At 50.5% G+C, this 19,327-nt stretch overlaps 1 protein-coding gene across 5 annotated transcripts in view; it reads left to right on the forward strand.

Moving 5' to 3' along the window:
- The window catches only part of CIC (capicua transcriptional repressor), a 410,013-nt gene that overhangs the window by 257,046 nt on the left and 133,640 nt on the right, over positions 1-19,327 (forward strand). For all 5 annotated transcript variants that reach the window (XM_069201390.1, XM_069201393.1, XM_069201394.1 and 2 more), the window contains one exon: positions 2,921-3,105. In XM_069201390.1, the coding sequence (XP_069057491.1) occupies positions 2,921-3,105 (185 nt within the window). The remainder of the gene's footprint in view (positions 1-2,920; positions 3,106-19,327) is intronic.

Raw genomic sequence — 19,327 nt, forward strand, 5'->3', positions numbered from 1 at the left:
CCTTACTTTGAAATAGTGCATACAGAGCCAACTTCCTACAGATAAGAATGCTCATGTATACTGGATGAGACATATATTGGATGAGGCATTTATACTGGATGAGGCATTTATACTGGATGAGGTATGTATACTGGATGAGATGTGTACTGGATGAGGGATGCATACTGGATGAGGCTCTGGTTTCACTGGTGTGACATTGGTATATGTGAGTTGGATAAGTTTGCACATGTATAGCAGATGAGGCTCGGGTGGCTCTGGTGTGACATTGGTATATGTGAGTTGGATAAGGATGCACATGTATAGCAGATGAGGCTCGGGTGGCTCTGGTGTGACATTGGTATATGTGAGTTGGATAAGGATGCACATGTATAGCAGATGAGGCAAGGGTGGCTCTGGTGTGACATTGGTATATGTGAGTTGGATAAGGATGCACATGTATTTTGGATGAGGCATGTATACTGGATGAGGCATGTGTACTGGGTGAGTCTCGTGTGACTCTGGCGTGACATTTGTTATATGTGAGTTGGATTAGGATGCACATGTATACTGGATGAGGCTTGGGTTTCACTGGTGCAACATTGGTACCTGTTACTTGAATAAGGATGCACAAGTTTACTGGATGAGGCAGGTACACTGGATGAGGCATGTATACTGGATAAGGCTCGGGAGACTCTGGTGTGGCATTGGTAAATGCTAGTTGGATAAGGGTTCACATGTACACTGGATGAGGCTTGGATTGCACTGGTGCGGCATTGGTATATGCTAGTTGGATAAGGATTCACATGTACACTGGATGAGGCTTGAGTTGGGGGGTTGTGGGGGGTGCTACTGCTCGAATAGCCAGGTCTTGAGACGTTTCCTAAAGGTCAGGAGATCCTGGGTCAGACGTAGGTTGATGGGGAGGGAGTTCAAGGTTTTGGTGGTGAGGTGGGGGAAGGATCTGCTGCCGGTTGTGGTACGGTAGATGCGGGGGACGGTGGCGAGGGCGAGGTTGGCAGAGCAGAGCTGGCGGGTGGGGATGTGGAAGCTGAGACACTCGTTGAGGTAGACAGGGCCTGCGTCATGGAGAGCCTTGTGAGCGTGGATCAGGAGTTTGAAGATGATCCTCTTGTTGACGAGCCAGTGAAGGTCTCTGATGTGGGCTGAGATGTGTTTGTGGCGAGGAAGGTTAAGGATGAAGGGTGTGGAGGCGTTCTGAATGTGCTGAAGTTTCCTCTGGAGCTTGGCCGTTGTTCCCGCATAGAGTGCGTTGCAATAGTCCAGTCTACTGCTAACAAAGGCGTGGGTGACCGTTCTTCTGGTTTCAATAGGGAGCCATCTGAAGGTCTTGCAAAGCATTCGGAGGGTGTTGAAACATGAGGATGAGATGGCGATGACTTGCTGGTTCATGGTGGTCCAGGTGTCGGGTCCCTTGTTACAGGCCGTCGCAGTTAGGGGGAGCCTCTGGATTCTCTCTGCAGGTGTCGCTGTGGGGGTCCAGGGGGTCGTCTCGGGCTGCTCACGGGGTTGCAGTCGCCGGGGAGTCCTCCTTGTGGTGTTCTTGCTCTGGATCTCGAGCCGGGGGCGTCGGGTGCAGAGTGTGAAGTCTCACGCTTCTGGTGGGAAGAGTGAGTTCTTTGGAAGTTGTTTCTTTGTTGCAATGATGTTGCTGTTTTTAAGCAGAGCCGGTGCTCACTGGAGTTTCTTGGTCCTGGGGGTCAGGGCAGTCCTCTGAGGCTTCAGAGGTCCCTGGTCCCTGTTGGATGCATCACTGGTTGCAGGTTTTCGAGTCAGGAGACAGGCCGGTAGGGCTGGGGCCAAAGCAGTTGTCGTCGTCCGTCATCTCTGCAGGCTTGTTGGTCAACAGTCCTTCTTTTTAGTTCAGGTTGCAGGAATCTGATTTCCTGGGTTCTGGGGTGTCCCTAAATACTAAATTTAGGGTGGTGTTTTGGTCTGGGGGGCAGTAGCCAATGGCAACTGTCCTGGAGGGTGGCTACACCCTCTTTGTGCCTCCTCCCTGAGGGGAGGGGGGCACATCCCTATTCCTATTGGGGGAATCCTCCAAAATCAAGATGGAGGATTTCTAAAGGCAGGAGTCACCGCAGCTCAGGACACCTTAGGGGCTGTCGTGACTGGTGGGTGACTCCTCCTTGTTTTTCCCATTATCTCCCCTGGACTTGCTGCCAAAAGTGGGGGCTGTGTCCAGGGGGCGGGCATCTCCGCTAGCTGGAGTGCCCTGGGGCATTGTAACACGAAGCCTGAGCCTTTGAGGCTCACCGCCGGGTGTTACAGTTCCTGCAGGGAGGAGGTGTCAGGGCGAGGGTTATAGAAGGGGTTAGGTAGAGGTGCTGGGGGTTAGAATTAAGCAGGCTAGATATGGCATGGGTTAGTTTGGCAGGATGAGGGGGATCTGATGAGGGTGTAGTTAGATGGAGATGGTAGCTGGACCATATGTATTTGCAGTGAGTGATGGTCTGAAGCACTTTTCCAGGTATAGGAATAATTGAGGTCTTTAGCTTTGTGTCTCTCTGTGCGTGTTACAGTAGTATTATGGGTGCAGTAGGCTGTGGAGCAACAGCTTTTGATTCTTGATATTTTTAGTTTAGGCATTGAGTGAAATCAGTCTCATTTCCAGTGCAAGGGTTGTACTGGGAGATTTGAGAAGTAACCAGGGACTCTCTTGTCTGGTCTCCCGATTTTCCTATTGTTTCTGTGCCCATCACACGACTCATTAAGCACATTTGTGGTCTTGCCTTCTCTTTCCCTTTTCTCAAATCCCACATCTGTTTCCGCATCTCTCCCTTCCCTCCTCTTTGTTCTCAAATCTGCCTCTCATCCCTCAGTCTCCGTTACTCTGCCTCCTCTGTCCCTCTACATTCCTCCCCCTCATATTCCTCCTTCCTCTACTGATCTTTCATTTCTTGTTTTTTTTCTTTTCTAGGATTACCTACGTCTCTTCTGCTGGGCAGCCGCTTCCTTTGGTGACCAGTGGCTGCCAAACTCATGCCAGCATTCCTGGGACGACATCAACATACGTCCAGTCCCCGCTGGGCCCAACCCAGATGGCATTGGGCTTCACTGCCATTGGGCCAAACGGACAGGGTATTGTTCAGCCGGTGTTGACAGGTGAGAGTGCACCCGCCTAAACCATACTTGATTCTTCTCCCTCTTTCCCCTCCATTGAGCGACAAGGAGCTGACTGCTTTGTAGCAGTAATAAATATCTGGTCCTCTGGATGATGAAGGTCTAACCCCTCTGTGGCACTAATTATGGGAAAAATACATGTTTCTTTTCCTTCGCATTATGCGAGCCCGCTGCGAGGTATTGACTCGGAGTAGTGACTGTCCAGTTATCTGCAGGATCTGACCATTCTGGCCGAAGCCCCTTAAGGGGGATAGAAAGGAGGCACGCATGACAGAACCCGTGAGACCTCCGTATCTGCGTGACGGATGGCTATGTATAAAGGCATACCGCCAGATTCAAACATCAGATTCTGCAGGGTGTTTTCTTTCTCCTGTTTGTTTAAAGGAGTTTTGGACATTGAGGGTTGGTGGGCAGAGTGTGCCAGTCTCCTGCTCTGCATTCACCCATGAAGTGTTTAGAGAAGACATTATCTCCAGGTGTAGCTGCTCCATGGAATGTCTCCTTGAGACATAATCATGATTTGGGGTGAAGTTGGATACAAGTGTCTTAGAAGGAACTGCAACTGGCTTGAGCATGCCAAGCCATGCCGACAGTCACTTGAAGCCGTTAGATTCTCCCAACTATTCACTGCTGTCAGTGATGCATGCTTGTGGAAAGGGTGAGGCTGTCCCTGTTGTCAAAAAAAGGTTGCATCTTCTGGCTGTCCCTTTAAGAAGAGGAAAGGGTTAATATGGGCCAGTCAGTAACACATTAGATTCAGATAAAATGCCAAGAGGGGAACCTTGGTAGGGTTCATGTTTTGGAGTTTACTTGTGACCACAGGAATGGCAGCGAGGTTGGGTTTTGACATGAACCATTTACCTTACAGTCTACTAACAAGAGTGCAATCTTGAAAGATTTTGGCATTACCTGTAAGATGGGCTGCTTGTTTGTCCTTGTTCTCTCCATCTTGTTCCTATGCTCCTATCAAGTGGCATGACCAGAAATATTACAGAGCTTTGATCTAAGTCAAATCAATTTGGGAGCCATCTAAACCCTACGGTATGAAAGTGCAGCTCAGCATTTAGGAACCCCTATTATATAAGGGTAAAATGGCCTCTCATCTCTGTAGGAAGCTGGCTCCTTATATAGTGGACCAAAAGGAGCTAAGGTGTGCTAAGAGTCCAAGCAAACCCCAGAGGAACTACAGAGGTACAAATGACAACCCAAATGCTCCCTTGTGTGTTACCCAGCCAATACCTGATCACACAACTAAATTCCAAAATTGCTTTTAGAAATTTTTTGAATTTAGCAATTTTTTTTTAAAATTTAAAAGTCCTGCTAGGGCCTTGGTTAAGTTCCCCCTAGCATTTCTTTGTAGATTTAAAATTTATTCTAAGTTAGGGGTTAGTAACTAGAGATAATTTTAGTTCCTAAAAGTAATACCCCAAACTTAGACAATAAAATCAGTAGCTCAGAGGAAATGGTTGTGGAGCTCAACCTCACCCCTGACCTCCATACAGGGATCGAAGAGTTAAGGTACCTGTGCAGACTGAAAAAGATAAAAACAGGTTCCACCCCTTCCAAGGCCAAGCTCCAGAAGCTCTTAGCATAGTACGCAGGGGACCACCCTGCTGTGTAGGACCTCCCCTCAGACAGAGAAGATGTTAGAGATGAGGAGGATGAAACCCCTCCCCCCCCATCTTGTAGGAAAGTAGCCTCTTTCTAGCTTGGTTACCTCCACATTTTTGTCTGTTTGTCAGTGTGTTTGACTGTGTTCACTATGGTCATGCTAACCAGGACCCCAGTGACTATGCTCTCGCCTCTAAATTTGGTTGCTGGTAACTTTCTCTTCCCACAATTGTCATACTGGTTTCCCCATGTAAGTCCCTAGTGTAGGAAGGTGCCTCTGTATGCACTATTTCAAAGTAAGGAATAGTATGCACAGAGTCCAAGGGTTCCCCTTAGGGGTAAGATAGTGGCAAAAAGAGATAATACTAATGCTCTATTTTGTGGTAGTGTGGTCGAGCAGTAGGCTTATCAAAGGAGTAGTGTTAAGCATTTCTTGTACACACACAAGCAATAAATGAGGAACACACACTCAGAGACTGCAGGTAGGTACTTTAGGAACTTTGATTTAGCAAAATAGCATATACAGTTTTCACATAAATGACATATAGCTATGTTAAAACTAGACACTTAGTGCAGTTTTCAACAGTTCCTGGGGGAGGTAAGTGTTTGTTAGTTTTGCAGGTAAGTAAACCACCTACAGGGTTCAAAGTTGGGTCCAAGGTAGCCCACCATTGGGGGTTCAGAGCAACCCCAAAGTTAACACACCAGCAGCTCAGGGTCGGTTCAGGTGCAGAGGTCAAAGTGGTGCCCAAAACGCATAGGCTTCAATGGAGAAGGGGTGCCCCGGTTCCAGTCTGCCAGCAGGTAAGTACCCGCGTCTTCGGAGGGCAGACCAGGGGGGTTTTGTAGGGCACCGGGGGGGACACAAGTCCACACAGAAAGTACACCCTCAGCGGCACGGGGGCGGCCGGGTGCAGTGTGCAAACAAGCATCGGGTTTTCAATAGGTTTCAATGGGAGACCAAGGGTTCTCTTCAGCGATGCAGGCAAGGGGGGGGCTCCTCAGGGTAGCCACCACCTGGGCAAGGGAGAGGGCCACCTGGGGGTCGCTCCTGCACTGGAGGTCGGATCCTTCAGGCCCTGGGGGCTGCGGGTGCAGAGTCTTTACCAGGCGTTGGATCTTAGAAGCAGGCAGTCGCGGTCAGGGGGAGCCTCGGGATTCCCTCTGCAGGCGTTGCTGTGGGGGCTCAGGGGGGGCAACTCTGGCTACTCACGGTCCCGCAGTCGCCGGGGAGTCCTCCCTGAAGTGATTGTTCTCCACAAGTCGAGCCGGGGGCGTCTGGTGCAGAGTGTCAAGTCTCACGCTTCCGGCGGTAAACGCAAGTTGTTTCAAAGTTGCTTCTTTGTTTCAAAGTTGCAGTCTTTGGTGAACAGGGCCGCTGTCCTCGGGAGTTCTTGGTCCTTCTAGATGCAGGGCAGTCCTCTGAGGCTTCAGAGGTCGCTGGTCCCTGTGGAAAGCGTCGCTGGAGCAGTGTCTTTAGAAGTGGGGAGACAGGCCGGTAGAGCTGGGGCCAAAGCAGTTGGTGTCTCCGTCTTCTCTGCAGGGTTTTTCAGCTTAGCAGTCCTCTTCTTCTTAGGTTGCAGGAATCTGAGTTCCTAGGTTCTGGGGAGCCCTTAAATACTACATTTAAGGGCGTGTTTAGGTCTGGGGGGTTAGTAGCCAATGGCTACTAGCCCTGAGGGTGGGTACACCCTCTTTGTGCCTCCTCCCTAAGGGGAGGGGGGCACATCCCTAATCCTATTGGGGGAATCCTCCATCTTCAAGATGGAGGATTTCTAAAAGTCAGTCACCTCAGCTCAGGACACCTTAGGGGCTGTCCTGACTGGCCAGTGACTCCTCCTTGTTTTTCTCATTATCTCCTCCGGCCTTGCCGCCAAAAGTGGGGCCGTGGCCGGAGGGGGCGGGCAACTCCACTAGCTGGAGTGCCCTGTGGTGCTGTAACAAAGGGGGTGAGCCTTTGAGGCTCACCGCCAGGTGTTACAGTTCCTGCAAGGGGGAGGTGTGAAGCACCTCCACCCAGTACAGGCTTTGTTACTAGCCACAGAGTGACAAAGGCACTCTCCCCCTGTGGCCAGCAACATGTCTGGTGTGTGGCAGGCTGTTAAAACCAGTCAGCCTACACGGGTAGTCGGTTAAGGTTTCAGGGGGCACCTCTGAGGTACCCTCTGGGGTGTATGTTACAATAAAATGTACACTGGCATCAGTGTGCATTTATTGTGCTGAGAAGTTTGATACCAAACTTCACAGTTTTCAGTGTAGCCATTATGGTGCTGTGGTGTTCGTGCATGACAGACTCCCAGACCATATACTCTTATGGTTACCCTGAACTTACAATGTCTAAGGTTTTGCTTAGACACTGTAGGGGCATAGTGCTCATGCACTTTTGCCCTCACCTATGGTATAGTGCACCCTGCCTTAGGGCTGTAAGGCCTGCTAGAGGGGTGACTTATCTATACCTGTAGGCAGTGTGAGGTTGGCATGGCACTCTGAGGGGAGTGCCATGTCGACTTAGTCGTTTTGTCCTCACTAGCACACACAAGCTGGCAAGCAGTGTGTCTGTGCTGAGTGAGGGGTCCCCAGGGTGGCAAAAGACATGCTGCATCCCTTAGAGACCTTCCCTGGCATCAGGGCCCTTGGTACCAGGGGTACCATTTTCAAGGGACTTACCTGGATGCCAGGGTGTGCCAATTGTGGAAACAAAAATACAGGTTAGGGAAAGAACACTGGTGCTGGGGCCTGGTTAGCGGGCCTCAGCACACTTTCAAATGAAAACTTAGCATCAGCAAAAAGTCAGGGGGTAACCATGCCAAGGAGGCATTTCCTTACACCTAGTATATGGTACCTAGGTACCCAGGACATTGGGGTCTCAGGGGATCCCCATGGGCTGCAGCAGGTATTCTGCCACCCATAGGGAGCCCATGCAAAGGGTTCTCCAGTCCTGCTATTGCACCTTGCGTGAACCGCTTGCACACACCTGTTTTCATTACAGGTGTAGGAAGATGGCTCTGTATATACTATCTCAAAGTAAGAGATAGTGTGCACAGAGTCCAAGGGTTCCCCTTAGAGGTAAGATAGCGGCAAAAGTAGATAATTCTTCTGCTCTATTTTGTGGTAGTGTGGTCGAGCAGTAGGCTTATCAGAGGGTAGTGTTAAGCATTTGTTGTGCACACACAGGCAATAAATGAGGAACACACACTCAAAGACTTACTCCAGGCAAATAGGTTTTTATATTGAAAAATATTTTTCTTAGTTTATTTTAAGAACCACAGGTTCAAGATTTATAGTAAACACTTTAAATGTAAGGTACTTCACTTAGATACTTTAGGAACTTTGAATAAAAGCAATATCATGTACAGTCTTTGTAAAAATGGCAATAAGCTATTTTCAAAGTGGACACAGTGCAAAAATCAACAGTTCCTGGGGGAGGTAAGTAAAGGTTAGATTAGGAGGTAAGTAAAACACTTACAAGTCTCAGTTCTGGGGCATAGGCAACCCAACGTTGGGGGTTCAAGGCAACCCCAAAGTTAGCACACTAGTAGCTCAGGGCCGGTCAGGTGCAGAGGTCAAAGAGGTGCCCAAAACACATAGGCGCCTATGGAGAACAGGGGTTCTCCGGTTCCAGTCTGCCAGCAGGTAAGTACCTGCGTCCTCGGGGGGCAGACCAGGGAGGTTTTGTAGAGCACTGGGGGGGGACACAAGTAGGTACACTAAACACACCCTCAGTGGCACAGGGGCGGTGCAGTGTGGAAAGCAGGCATCAGGTTTTAGATAAGAAACAATGGAGGGACCCGGGGGTCTCTCTAGCGGTGCAGGCTGGTACAGGGGGGCTTCTCGGGACAGCCACCACCTGGGCTAAGCAGAGGGTCGTCTGGGGGTCACTCCTGCGCTGAAGTTCGGTTCCTTCAGGGACTGGGGGCTGCGGGTGCAGTGTTGGTTCCAGGCGTCGGGTCCCTTGTTACAGGCAGTCGCGGTCAGGGGGAGCCTCTGGATTCTCTCTGCAAGCGTTGCTGTGGGGGCTAAGGGAGGGGTCGTCTCTGGTTACTCACGGGCTTGCAGTCGCCGGGGAGTCCTCCCTAAGGTGTTGGTTCTCTGAATCCCGAGCCGGGGGCGTCGGGTGCAGAGTGAGAAGTCTCACGCTTCCGGTGGCAAACGTGCAGTCTTGGAAAGTTGCTTCTTTGTAGCAAAGAAGTAGCTGGTTTTGAACAGGACCGCTGTTCACAGGAGTTTCTTGGTCCTTTAGTCCAGGGCAGTCCTCTGAGGCTTCAGAGGTCGCTGGCACCTGTCGGATGCGTCCCTGGTTGCAGGTTTTTGAAGACAGCCTGGTAGGGCTGGGGCCAAAGTAGTTGTCGTCTTACTCCTTCTCTGCAGGCTTGTAGGTCAGCAGTCCTCCTTGTTTCTTCAGGTTGCAGGAATCTGATTTCCTGGGATCTGGGGAGCCCCTAATACTGAATTTAGGGGTGTGTTTAGGTCTGGGAGGGCAGTAGCCAATGGCTACTGTCTTTGAGGGTGGCTACACCCTCTTTGTGCCTCCTCCCTGTGGGGAGGGGGACACATCCCTAATCCTATTGGGTAAATCCTCCAAACTCAAGATGGAGGATTTCTAAAGGTAGGGGTCACCTCAGCTCAGGACACCTTAGGGGCTGTCCTGACTGGTGGGTGACTCCTCCTTGTTTTTCTCATTTTCTCCTCCAGCCTTGCTGCCAAAAGTGGGGGCAGTGTCCGGAGGGGCGGGCATCTCCAATAGCTGGGATTCCCTGGGGCGCTGTAACAAAAGGGGTGAGCCTTTGAGGCTCACTGCCAGGTGTTACAGTTCCTGCAGGGGGAGGTGAGAAGCACCTCCACTCAGTACAGGCTTTGTTCCTGGCCACAGAGTGGCAAAGGCATTCTCCCCATGTGGCCAGCAACATGTCTGGTGTGTGGCAGGCTGGCAGAAACTGGTCAGCCTACACTAGAAGTCAAATTGGTATTCAGGGGGCATCTCTAAGATGCCCTCTGGGTGTATGTTAAAATAAATTGCACACTGGCATCAGTGTGCATTTATTGTTCTGAGAAGTTTAATACCAAAACTTCCCAGATTTCAGTGTAGCCATTATGGAACTGTGGAGTTCGTGTTTGACAAACTCCCAGACCATATACTCTTATGGCTACCCTGCACTTACAATGTCTAAGGTTTTGCTTAGACACTGTAGGGGCATAGTGCTCGTGCACATATGCACTCACCTGTGCACCCTGCCTGAGGGCTGTAAGGCCTGCTAGAGGGGTGACTTACCTATGCCACAGGCAGTGTGAGGTGGGCATGGCACCCTGAGGGGAGTGCCATGTCGACTTAGTCATTTTATCCCCACTAGCACACACAAGCTGTGAGGCAGTGTGCATGTGCTGAGTGAGGGGTCCCCAGGGTGGCATAAGACATGCTGGAGCCCTTAGAGACCTTCCCTGGCATCAGGGACCTTGGTACCAGGGGTACCAGTTACAAGGAACTTAACTGAGTGCCAGGGTTGTGCCAATTGTGGAAACAATGGTGCATTTTTAGTGAAAGAACACTGGTGATGGGGCCTGGTGGTCACTGGGGTGACCAAAAGAAAGTTGTTACAAAGCCACCTCCATAAGCAGTGGAATGACAAAAAGGCTGCACTGGTAGAATTCCAGCCAGGGCAGAAGGTATGGGTTCTGGAGCCTGTGGCTTCCAAGGCACTTCAAGACAGATGGCGTGGCCCTTACCGTATCCTAGAAAAAAGAGTGAGGTCACCTACTTGGTAGACCTGGGCACCAGCAGGACACCCAAGAGGGTAATCCATGTCAACCACCTAAAGCTCTGTTGTGACCGGGCAGATGTAACCATGCTGATGATTATTGATAAGGAGCAGTGTAGGAAAATGGCTCCCTGTTGCAGTTACCCCCCACTTTTTGCCTGATACTGATGCTGACTTGACTGAAGTGTGCTGGGACCCTGCTAACCAAGCCCCAGCACCAGTGTTCTTTCACTAAAAATGTACCATTGTTTCCACAATTGGCACATCCCTGGCACACAGATAAGTCCCTTATAAAAGGTACCAGTGGTACCAAGGGCCCTGTGACCAGGGAAGGTCTCTAAGGGCTGCAGCATGTGTTGTGCCACCCTTAAGGACCCCTCACCTAACACATGCACACTGCCATTGCAGATTGTGTGTGTTGGTGGGGAGAAAAAGGCAAAGTCGACATGGCATCCCCCTCAGGGTGCCATGCACACAAAATACTGCCTGTGGCATAGGTAAGTCACCCCTCTAGCAGGCCTTACAGCCCTAAGGCAGGGTGCACTATACCACTGGTGAGGGCATAGCTGCATGAGCAATATGCCCCTACAGTGTCTAAGTCCATTCTTAGACATTGTAAGTACAGTGTGGCCATATTAAGTATATGGTCTGGGAGTTTGTCAAAAATGAACTCCACAGCTCCATAATGGCTACACTGAATACTGGGAAGTTTGGTATCACACTTCTCAGAATAATAAACCCACACTGATGCCAGTGTTGGATTTATTAAAAAATTCACACAGAGGGCATCTTAGAAATGCCCCCTGTATTTTACCCATTCCTTCAGTGCAAGTCTGACTGGTCTGTGCCAGCCTGCTGCTGAGAGACGAGTTTCTGACCACCTGGGGTGAGAGCCTTTGTGCTCTGTGAGGCCAGAAACAAAGCCTGCACTGGGTGGAGATGCTTAACACCTCCCCCCTGCAGGAACTGTAACAACTAGCAGTGAGCCTCAAAGGCTCAAGCTTCGTGTTACAATGCCCCAGGGCACTCCAGCTAGTGGAGATGCCCGCCCCATGGACACAGCCCCCACTTTTGGCGACAAGTCCAGGGGAGATAATGAGAAAAACAAGGAGGAGTCACCCACCAGTCAGGACAGCCCCTAAGGTACCCTGAGCTGAGGTGACCCCCGCCTTTAGAAATCCTCCATCTTGGTTTTGGAGGATTCCCCCAATAGGAATAGGGATGTCCCCCCCTCCCCTCAGGGAGGAGGCACAGGGAGGGTGTAGCCACCCTCAAGGACAGTAGCCATTGGATACTGCCCTCCCAGACCTAAACACACCCCTAAATTTAGTATTTAGGGGCACCCAGAACCCAGGAAATCAGATTCCTGCAACCTGAAGAAAGAAGGACAGCTGACCTACAAGCCTGCAGAGAAGGAGGAAGATGACAACTGATTTGGCCCCAGCCCTACCGGCCTGTCTCCAACTTCGAAAACCTGCAACCAGCGACACATCCGACAGGGACCAGCGACCTCTGAAGCCTCAGAGGACTGCCCTGGACTACAGGACCAAGAAACTCCTATGAACAGCGGCCCTGTTCAAAACCAGCCACTTCTTTGCAACAAAGAAGCAACTTCCAAGGACTTCACGTTTCCCGCCGGAAGCATGAGACTGTACACTCTGCACCCGACGCCCCCGGCTCGACCTGCAGAAAACCAACACCTCAGGGAGGACTCCCCGGCGACTGCAAGCCCGTGAGTAACCAGAGACGACCCCCCCCATGATACCCCACAGCGACGCCTGCAGAGAGAATCCAGAGGCTCCCCCTGACCGCGACTGCCTGTAACAAGGGACCCGACGCCTGGAACCAACACTGCACCCGCAGCCCCCAGGACCTGAAGGAACCGAACTTCGACGCTGGAGTGACCCCAGGTGTAAGGAAATGCCTTCTTGACATGGTTACCCCCTGACTTTTTGCCTTTGCTGATGCTAAGTTTTGATTTGAAAGTGTGCTGAGGCCTGCTAACCAGGCCCCAGCACCAGTGTTCCTTCCCTAACCTGTACTTTTGTTTCCACAATTGGCACACCCTGGCATCCAGGTAAGTCCCTTGTAACTGGTACCCCTGGTACCAAGGGCCCTGATGCCAGGGAAGGTCTCTAAGGGATGCAGCATGTCTTATGCCACCCTGGGGACCCCTCACTCAGCACAGACACACTGCTTGCCAGCTTGTGTGTGCTAGTGAGGACAAAACGACTAAGTCGACATGGCACTCCCCTCAGGGTGCCATGCCAACCTCACACTGCCTGTGCAGTATAGATAAGTCACCCCTCTAGCAGGCCTTACAGCCCTAAGGCAGGGTGTACTATACCATAGGTGAGGGCACAAGTGCATGAGCACTGTGCCCCTACAGTGTCTAAGCAAAACCTTAGACATTGTAAGTGCAGGGTAGCCATAAGAGTATATGGTCTGGGAGTCTGTCATGCACGAACTCCACAGCACCATAATGGCTACACTGAAAACTGAAGTTTGGTATCAAACTTCTCAGCACAATAAATGCACACTGATGCCAGTGTACATTTTATTGTAACATACACCCCAGAGGGCACCTTAGAGGTGCCCCCTGAAACCTTAACCGACTATCCGTGTAGGCTGACTAGTTTTAGCAGCCTGCCACACACCAGACATGTTGCTGGCCACATGGGGAGAGTGCCTTTGTCACTCTGTGGCTAGTAACAAAGCCTGTACTGGGTGGAGGTGCTTCACACCTCCCCCTGCAGGAACTGTAACACCTGGCGGTGAGCCTCAAAGGCTCACCCCCTTTGTTACAGCACCACAGGGCACTCGAGCTAGTGGAGTTGCCCGCCCCCTCCGGCCACGGCCCCACGTTTGGCGGCAAGGCCGGAGGATAAAATGAGAAAAACAAGGAGGAGTCACTGGCCAGTCAGGACAGCCCCTAAGGTGTCCTGAGCTGAGGTGACTCTAACATTTAGAAATCCTCCATCTTGCAGATGGAGGATTCCCCCAATAGGATTAGGGATGTGCCCCCTCCCCTCAGGGAGGAGGCACAAAGAGGGTGTACCCACCCTCAGGGCTAGTAGCCATTGGCTACTAACCCCCCAGACCTAAACACGCCCTTAAATTTAGTATTTAAGGGCTCCCCAGAACCTAGGAACTCAGATTCCTGCAACCTAAGAAGAAGAGGACTGCTAAGCTGAAAAACCCTGCAGAGAAGACGGAGACACCAACTGCTTTGGCCCCAGCTCTACCGGCCTGTCTCCCCCCTTCTAAAGACACTGCTCCAGCGACGCTCTCCCCAGGGACCAGTGATCTCTGAATCCTCAGAGGACTGCCCTGCTCTAGAAGGACCAAGAACTCCTGAGGACAGAGGCCCTGTTCACCAAAGACTGCAACTTTGAAACAAAGCAGCAACTTTGAAACAACTTGCGTTTCCCGCCTGAAGCGTGAGACTTGACACTCTGCACCCGACGCCCCCGGCTCGACTTGTGGAGAACAATCACTTCAGGGAGGACTCCCCGGCGACTGCGAGACCGTGAGTAGCCAGAGTGCCCCCCCCCCCCCGAGCCCCAACAGCGACGCCTGCAGAGGGAATCCCGAAGCTCCCCCTGACCGCGACTGCCTGCTCCTCAGATCCCGACGCCTGGTAAAGACTGCACCCGCAGCCCCCAGGACCGGAAGGATCCGAACTCCAGTGCAGGAGTGACCCCCAGGGGGTGGCTACCCCGAGGAGCCCCCCCCTTGCCTGCCTGCATCGCTGAAGAGACCCCTTGGTCTCCCACTGAAACCTATTGAAACCCGACGCGTGTTTGCACACTGCACCTGGCCACCCCCGTGCTGCTGAGGGTGTACTTTCTGTGCTGACTTGTGTCCCCACCGGTGCCCTACAAAACCCCCCTAGTCTGCCCTCCGAAGACGCGGGTACTTACCTGCTGGCAGACTGGAACCGGGGCACCCCCTTCTCCATTGAAGCCTATACGTTTTGGGCACCACTTTGACCTCTGCACCTGACCGGCCCTGAGCTGCTGGTGTGGTAACTTTGGGGTTGCTCTGAACCCCCAACGGTGGGCTACTTTGGACCCAAACTTGAACCCCGTAGGTGGTTTACTTACCTGCAAAAACTAACTAACTCTTACTCCCCCCAGGAACTGTTGAAAATTGCACGAAGTGTCTAGTTTTAAAATAGCTATATGTGATTTATGTGAAAACTGTATATGCTGTTTTGCTAATTCAAAGTTCCTAAAGTACCTACCTGCAATACCTTTCATTTGAAGTATTACATGTAAATCTTGAACCTGTGGTTCTTAAAATAAACTAAGAAAATATATGTTCGATGGCATCTGTCGCTGTAGATACGCATGTTTTGCAATAGCTCGCCATCTGGTGTTGGGCCGGAGTGTTACAAGTTGTTTTTCTTCGAAGAAGTCTTTCGAGTCACGGGACCGAGTGACTCCTCCTTTTGTCTCCATTGCGCATGGGCGTCGACTCCATCTTCGATTGTTTTTTTTCCGCCATCGGGTTCGGACGTGTTCCTGTCGCTCCGAGTTTCGGAATGGAAAGATAGCTAATTTCGGAAGATTTTCGTCGGTATTGTTGCGTTCGGGATCGGCGTAGTTAGATTCAACACCGCATCGAAGATCGAAGAGCTCCGGTGCCCTTCGGGTAGTTTTTCGATCCCCCGTCGGGGCCTGGTCGGCCCGACCGCGTGCTGAAGAACGCCGATGGAACGGACCCCGTTCCTTTTCTGCCCCAAATGCCACAATAAATACCCCTATACAGACCAACACTTGGTCTGTAACCTGTGCCTGTCACCCGAGCACAGTGAAGACACCTGCGAGGCCTGTCGTGCGTTCCGGTCCCGAAAAACACTCCGAGACCGTCGAGCCAGAAGACTTCACATGGCGTCCGCGCCGACAGCCCACCGAGAGTTCGAGGAACAAGAAGAGGAAGGTACCTTCTCGTTCCAAGAATCGGACTCCGAAGGATTCGACGATACACAAACCGTGAGTAAGACGTCGAAAACCACACAGAGGAAGATTTACAAGGCCCAGGGGACGCCACTGCCATCAGGCCATGGCTCCACCCATAAATTCGGTGACCGACCGTCGGCACCGAAAAAGGCCCAAACAGTGCCGAGATCGTCCGACTCCGGTCGAGACACCGGCACGCAGCCTTCTCGAGACCGAGAAAGTGCTGGAGACAAGCCTCGACACAGAGATGCCGGTGTGGACACGGCTCGACGCCGAGACAGCGGCACCGAAGAAGATCGACGCCGAGAGGTTTCGGCCCCGAAAAAGAAAAAAGTCATCTCGGAGCCGAAAAAACGCGCAGACAGGGTTTCGGTGCCGAAACAAACTGCAAGCGACCCAGCTTCAGGCTCTTATACAGAAGAGCACTCGCTAACCTCCCAAATGCAAAAGCATAGGTTTTGAGGAAGAGCTACAATCAACTGATGTAGACCATACGCAAAAGCGTATTTTCATACAGCAGGGGACAGGAAAAATAAGCACCCTTCCCCCCATTAGAAGAAAGAGAAGGTTGGAGTTCCAAACTGAACAGACACCACAACCAAAAGTGGTGAAAAGAGTTACCCCACCACCCTCTCCTCCGCCCGTGATTAACGTCTCACCAGCACAAACTCCATCACACTCCCCAGCTCACACCACCATAAGCCAGGGTGACCAAGATCAAGACGCATGGGACCTATACGACGCCCCAGTGTCAGATAACAGTCCGGAGGCATACCCTTCGAAGCCATCTCCACCAGAGGACAGCACCGCGTATTCTCAAGTGGTGGCTAGAGCAGCACAATTTCACAACGTAAGCCTCCACTCAGAACAGGTCGAGGATGATTTTTTATTCAACACACTCTCCTCCACCCACAGCTCATACCAAAGCCTGCCTATGCTCCCTGGTATGCTCCGGCACGCAAAAGAAATCTTTAAGGAGCCGGTCAAAAGTAGGGCAATCACACCAAGGGTGGAAAAAAAGTATAAGGCGCCTCCTACAGACCCGGTTTTCATCACTACACAGCTGCCACCAGACTCTGTCGTTGTAGGAGCAGCTAGGAAAAGGGCCAACTCCCACACATCTGGAGATGCACCACCCCCAGATAAAGAAAGCCGCAAGTTCGATGCAGCTGGTAAGAGAGTCGCAGCACAAGCTGCAAACCAGTGGCGCATCGCGAACTCCCAGGCACTACTTGCGCGCTATGACAGAGCCCACTGGGACGAGATGCAACATCTCATTGAACATCTGCCCAAGGACTTACAAAATAGGGCAAAACAAGTGGTGGAGGAGGGACAGACCATTTCCAACAACCAGATCCGCTCCTCCATGGACGCTGCAGATACAGCTGCACGGACAATTAATACATCTGTAACTATCAGAAGGCATGCATGGCTCCGAACGTCTGGATTTAAACCAGAGATTCAACAAGCAGTTCTCAATATGCCTTTTAACGAAAAAGAACTGTTCGGTCCACAAGTGGACACAGCGATTGAGAAACTCAAAAAAGATACGGACACTGCCAAAGCCATGGGCGCACTCTACTCCCCGCAGAGCAGAGGGAATTACAGCACATTCCGTAAAACACCCTTTCGAGGGGGGTTTCGGGGTCAGAGCACACAAGCCAGCACCTCACAAGCAACACCGTCCAGTTACCAGGGACAGTATAGAGGAGGTTTTCGGGGACAATATAGAGGAGGGCAATTCCCTAGGAATAGAGGAAGATTTCAGAGCCCCAAAACCCCTACTACTAAACAGTGACTCACATGTCACTCACCCCCTCCACACAACACCAGTGGGGGGAAGAATAAGTCATTATTACAAAGCATGGGAGGAAATCACTACAGACACTTGGGTTCTAGCAATTATCCAACATGGTTATTGCATAGAATTTCTACAATTCCCTCCAAACATACCACCAAAAGCACAAAATTTGACAACACACCATTCCAATCTCCTGGAGATAGAAGTGCAGGCACTATTGCAAAAGAATGCAATCGAATTAGTGCCAAACACACAAATAAACACAGGAGTTTACTCACTGTACTTTCTGATACCAAAGAAGGACAAAACGCTGAGACCAATCCTAGACCTCAGAGTAGTGAACACTTTCATCAAATCAGACCACTTTCACATGGTCACACTACAAGAAGTATTGCCATTGCTAAAACTACACGACTACATGGCAACTTTAGACCTCAAGGATGCTTATTTCCATATACCAATACACCCATCGCACAGGAAATACCTAAGGTTTGTATTCAAGGGAATACATTACCAATTCAAGGTACTGCCTTTCGGATTAACAACCGCACCAAGAGTCTTTACCAAATGTCTAGCGGTAGTCGCTGCACACATAAGAAGGCAGCAAATACATGTGTTCCCATATCTAGACGACTGGCTAATCAAGGCCCATTCGTTAATAGAGTGCTCAAATCACACAAATCATATCATACAAACCCTCTTCAAACTAGGGTTCACCGTCAATTTCACAAAATCCAAAATTCTGCCGCGCAAGGTACAACAATACCTGGGAGCCATAATAGACACATCAAAAGGAGTAGCCACTCCAAGTCCACAAAGAATTCAAAATTTCAACACCATCATACAACGCACGTATCCAACACAAAGGATACAAGCAAAGATGGTACTACAACTCCTAGGCATGATGTCTTCATGCATAGCCATTGTCCCAAACGCAAGACTGCACATGAGGCCCTTACAACAGTGCCTAGCATCACAATGGTCACAAGCACAGGGTCACCTTCTAGATCTGGTGTTAATAGACCGCCAAACTTACCTCTCGCTTCTGTGGTGGAACAACATAAATTTAAACAAAGGGCGGCCTTTCCAAGACCCAGTGCCACAATACGTAATAACAACAGATGCTTCCATGACAGGGTGGGGAGCACACCTCGATCAACACAGCATACAAGGACAATGGAACGTACATCAAACAAAACTGCATATAAATCACCTAGAACTTCTAGCAGTTTTTCAAGCACTAAAAGCTTTCCAACCAATAATAGTTCACAAATACATTCTCGTCAAAACAGACAACATGACAACAATGTATTATCTAAACAAGCAAGGGGGGACGCACTCCAGGCAGTTAAGCCTGGTAGCACAAAAGATTTGGCGTTGGGCAATTCACAACCAAATTCGCCTAATAGCACAATTTATACCAGGGATCCAAAATCAACTCGCAGACAATCTCTCTCGAGATCACCAACAGGTCCACGAATGGGAAATTCACCCCCAAATTCTGAACACTTATTTCAAACTCTGGGGAACACCTCAGATAGACTTGTTTGCGACAAAGGAGAACGCAAAATGCCAAAACTTTGCATCCAGATACCCACACAAACAGTCCCAAGGCAATGCCCTATGGATGAACTGGTCAGGGATATTTGCTTACGCTTTTCCTCCTCTCCCTCTCCTTCCTTACCTGGTAAACAAACTCAGTCAAAACAAACTCAAACTCATATTAATAGCACCAACTTGGGCAAGGCAACCCTGGTACACAACGCTGCTAGACCTATCAGTAGTACCCTGCATCAAATTGCCCAACAGGCCAGATCTGTTGACACAACACAACCAAAAGATCAGACACCCAGATCCAGCATCGCTGAATCTAGCAATCTGGCTCCTGAAATCCTAGAATTCGGGCACTTACAACTTACCCAAGAATGTATGGAAGTCATAAAACAAGCCAGAAGGCCATCCACCAGGCACTGCTATGCAAGTAAATGGAAAAGGTTTGTTTGCTACTGCCATATTAATCAAATACAACCATTACACACAACTCCAGAACATGTAGTGGGTTACTTGCTTCACTT

The sequence above is a fragment of the Pleurodeles waltl genome, chromosome 7 (genome assembly GCF_031143425.1).
Source record: "Pleurodeles waltl isolate 20211129_DDA chromosome 7, aPleWal1.hap1.20221129, whole genome shotgun sequence".
Taxonomy (NCBI): Eukaryota; Metazoa; Chordata; class Amphibia; order Caudata; family Salamandridae; genus Pleurodeles; species Pleurodeles waltl.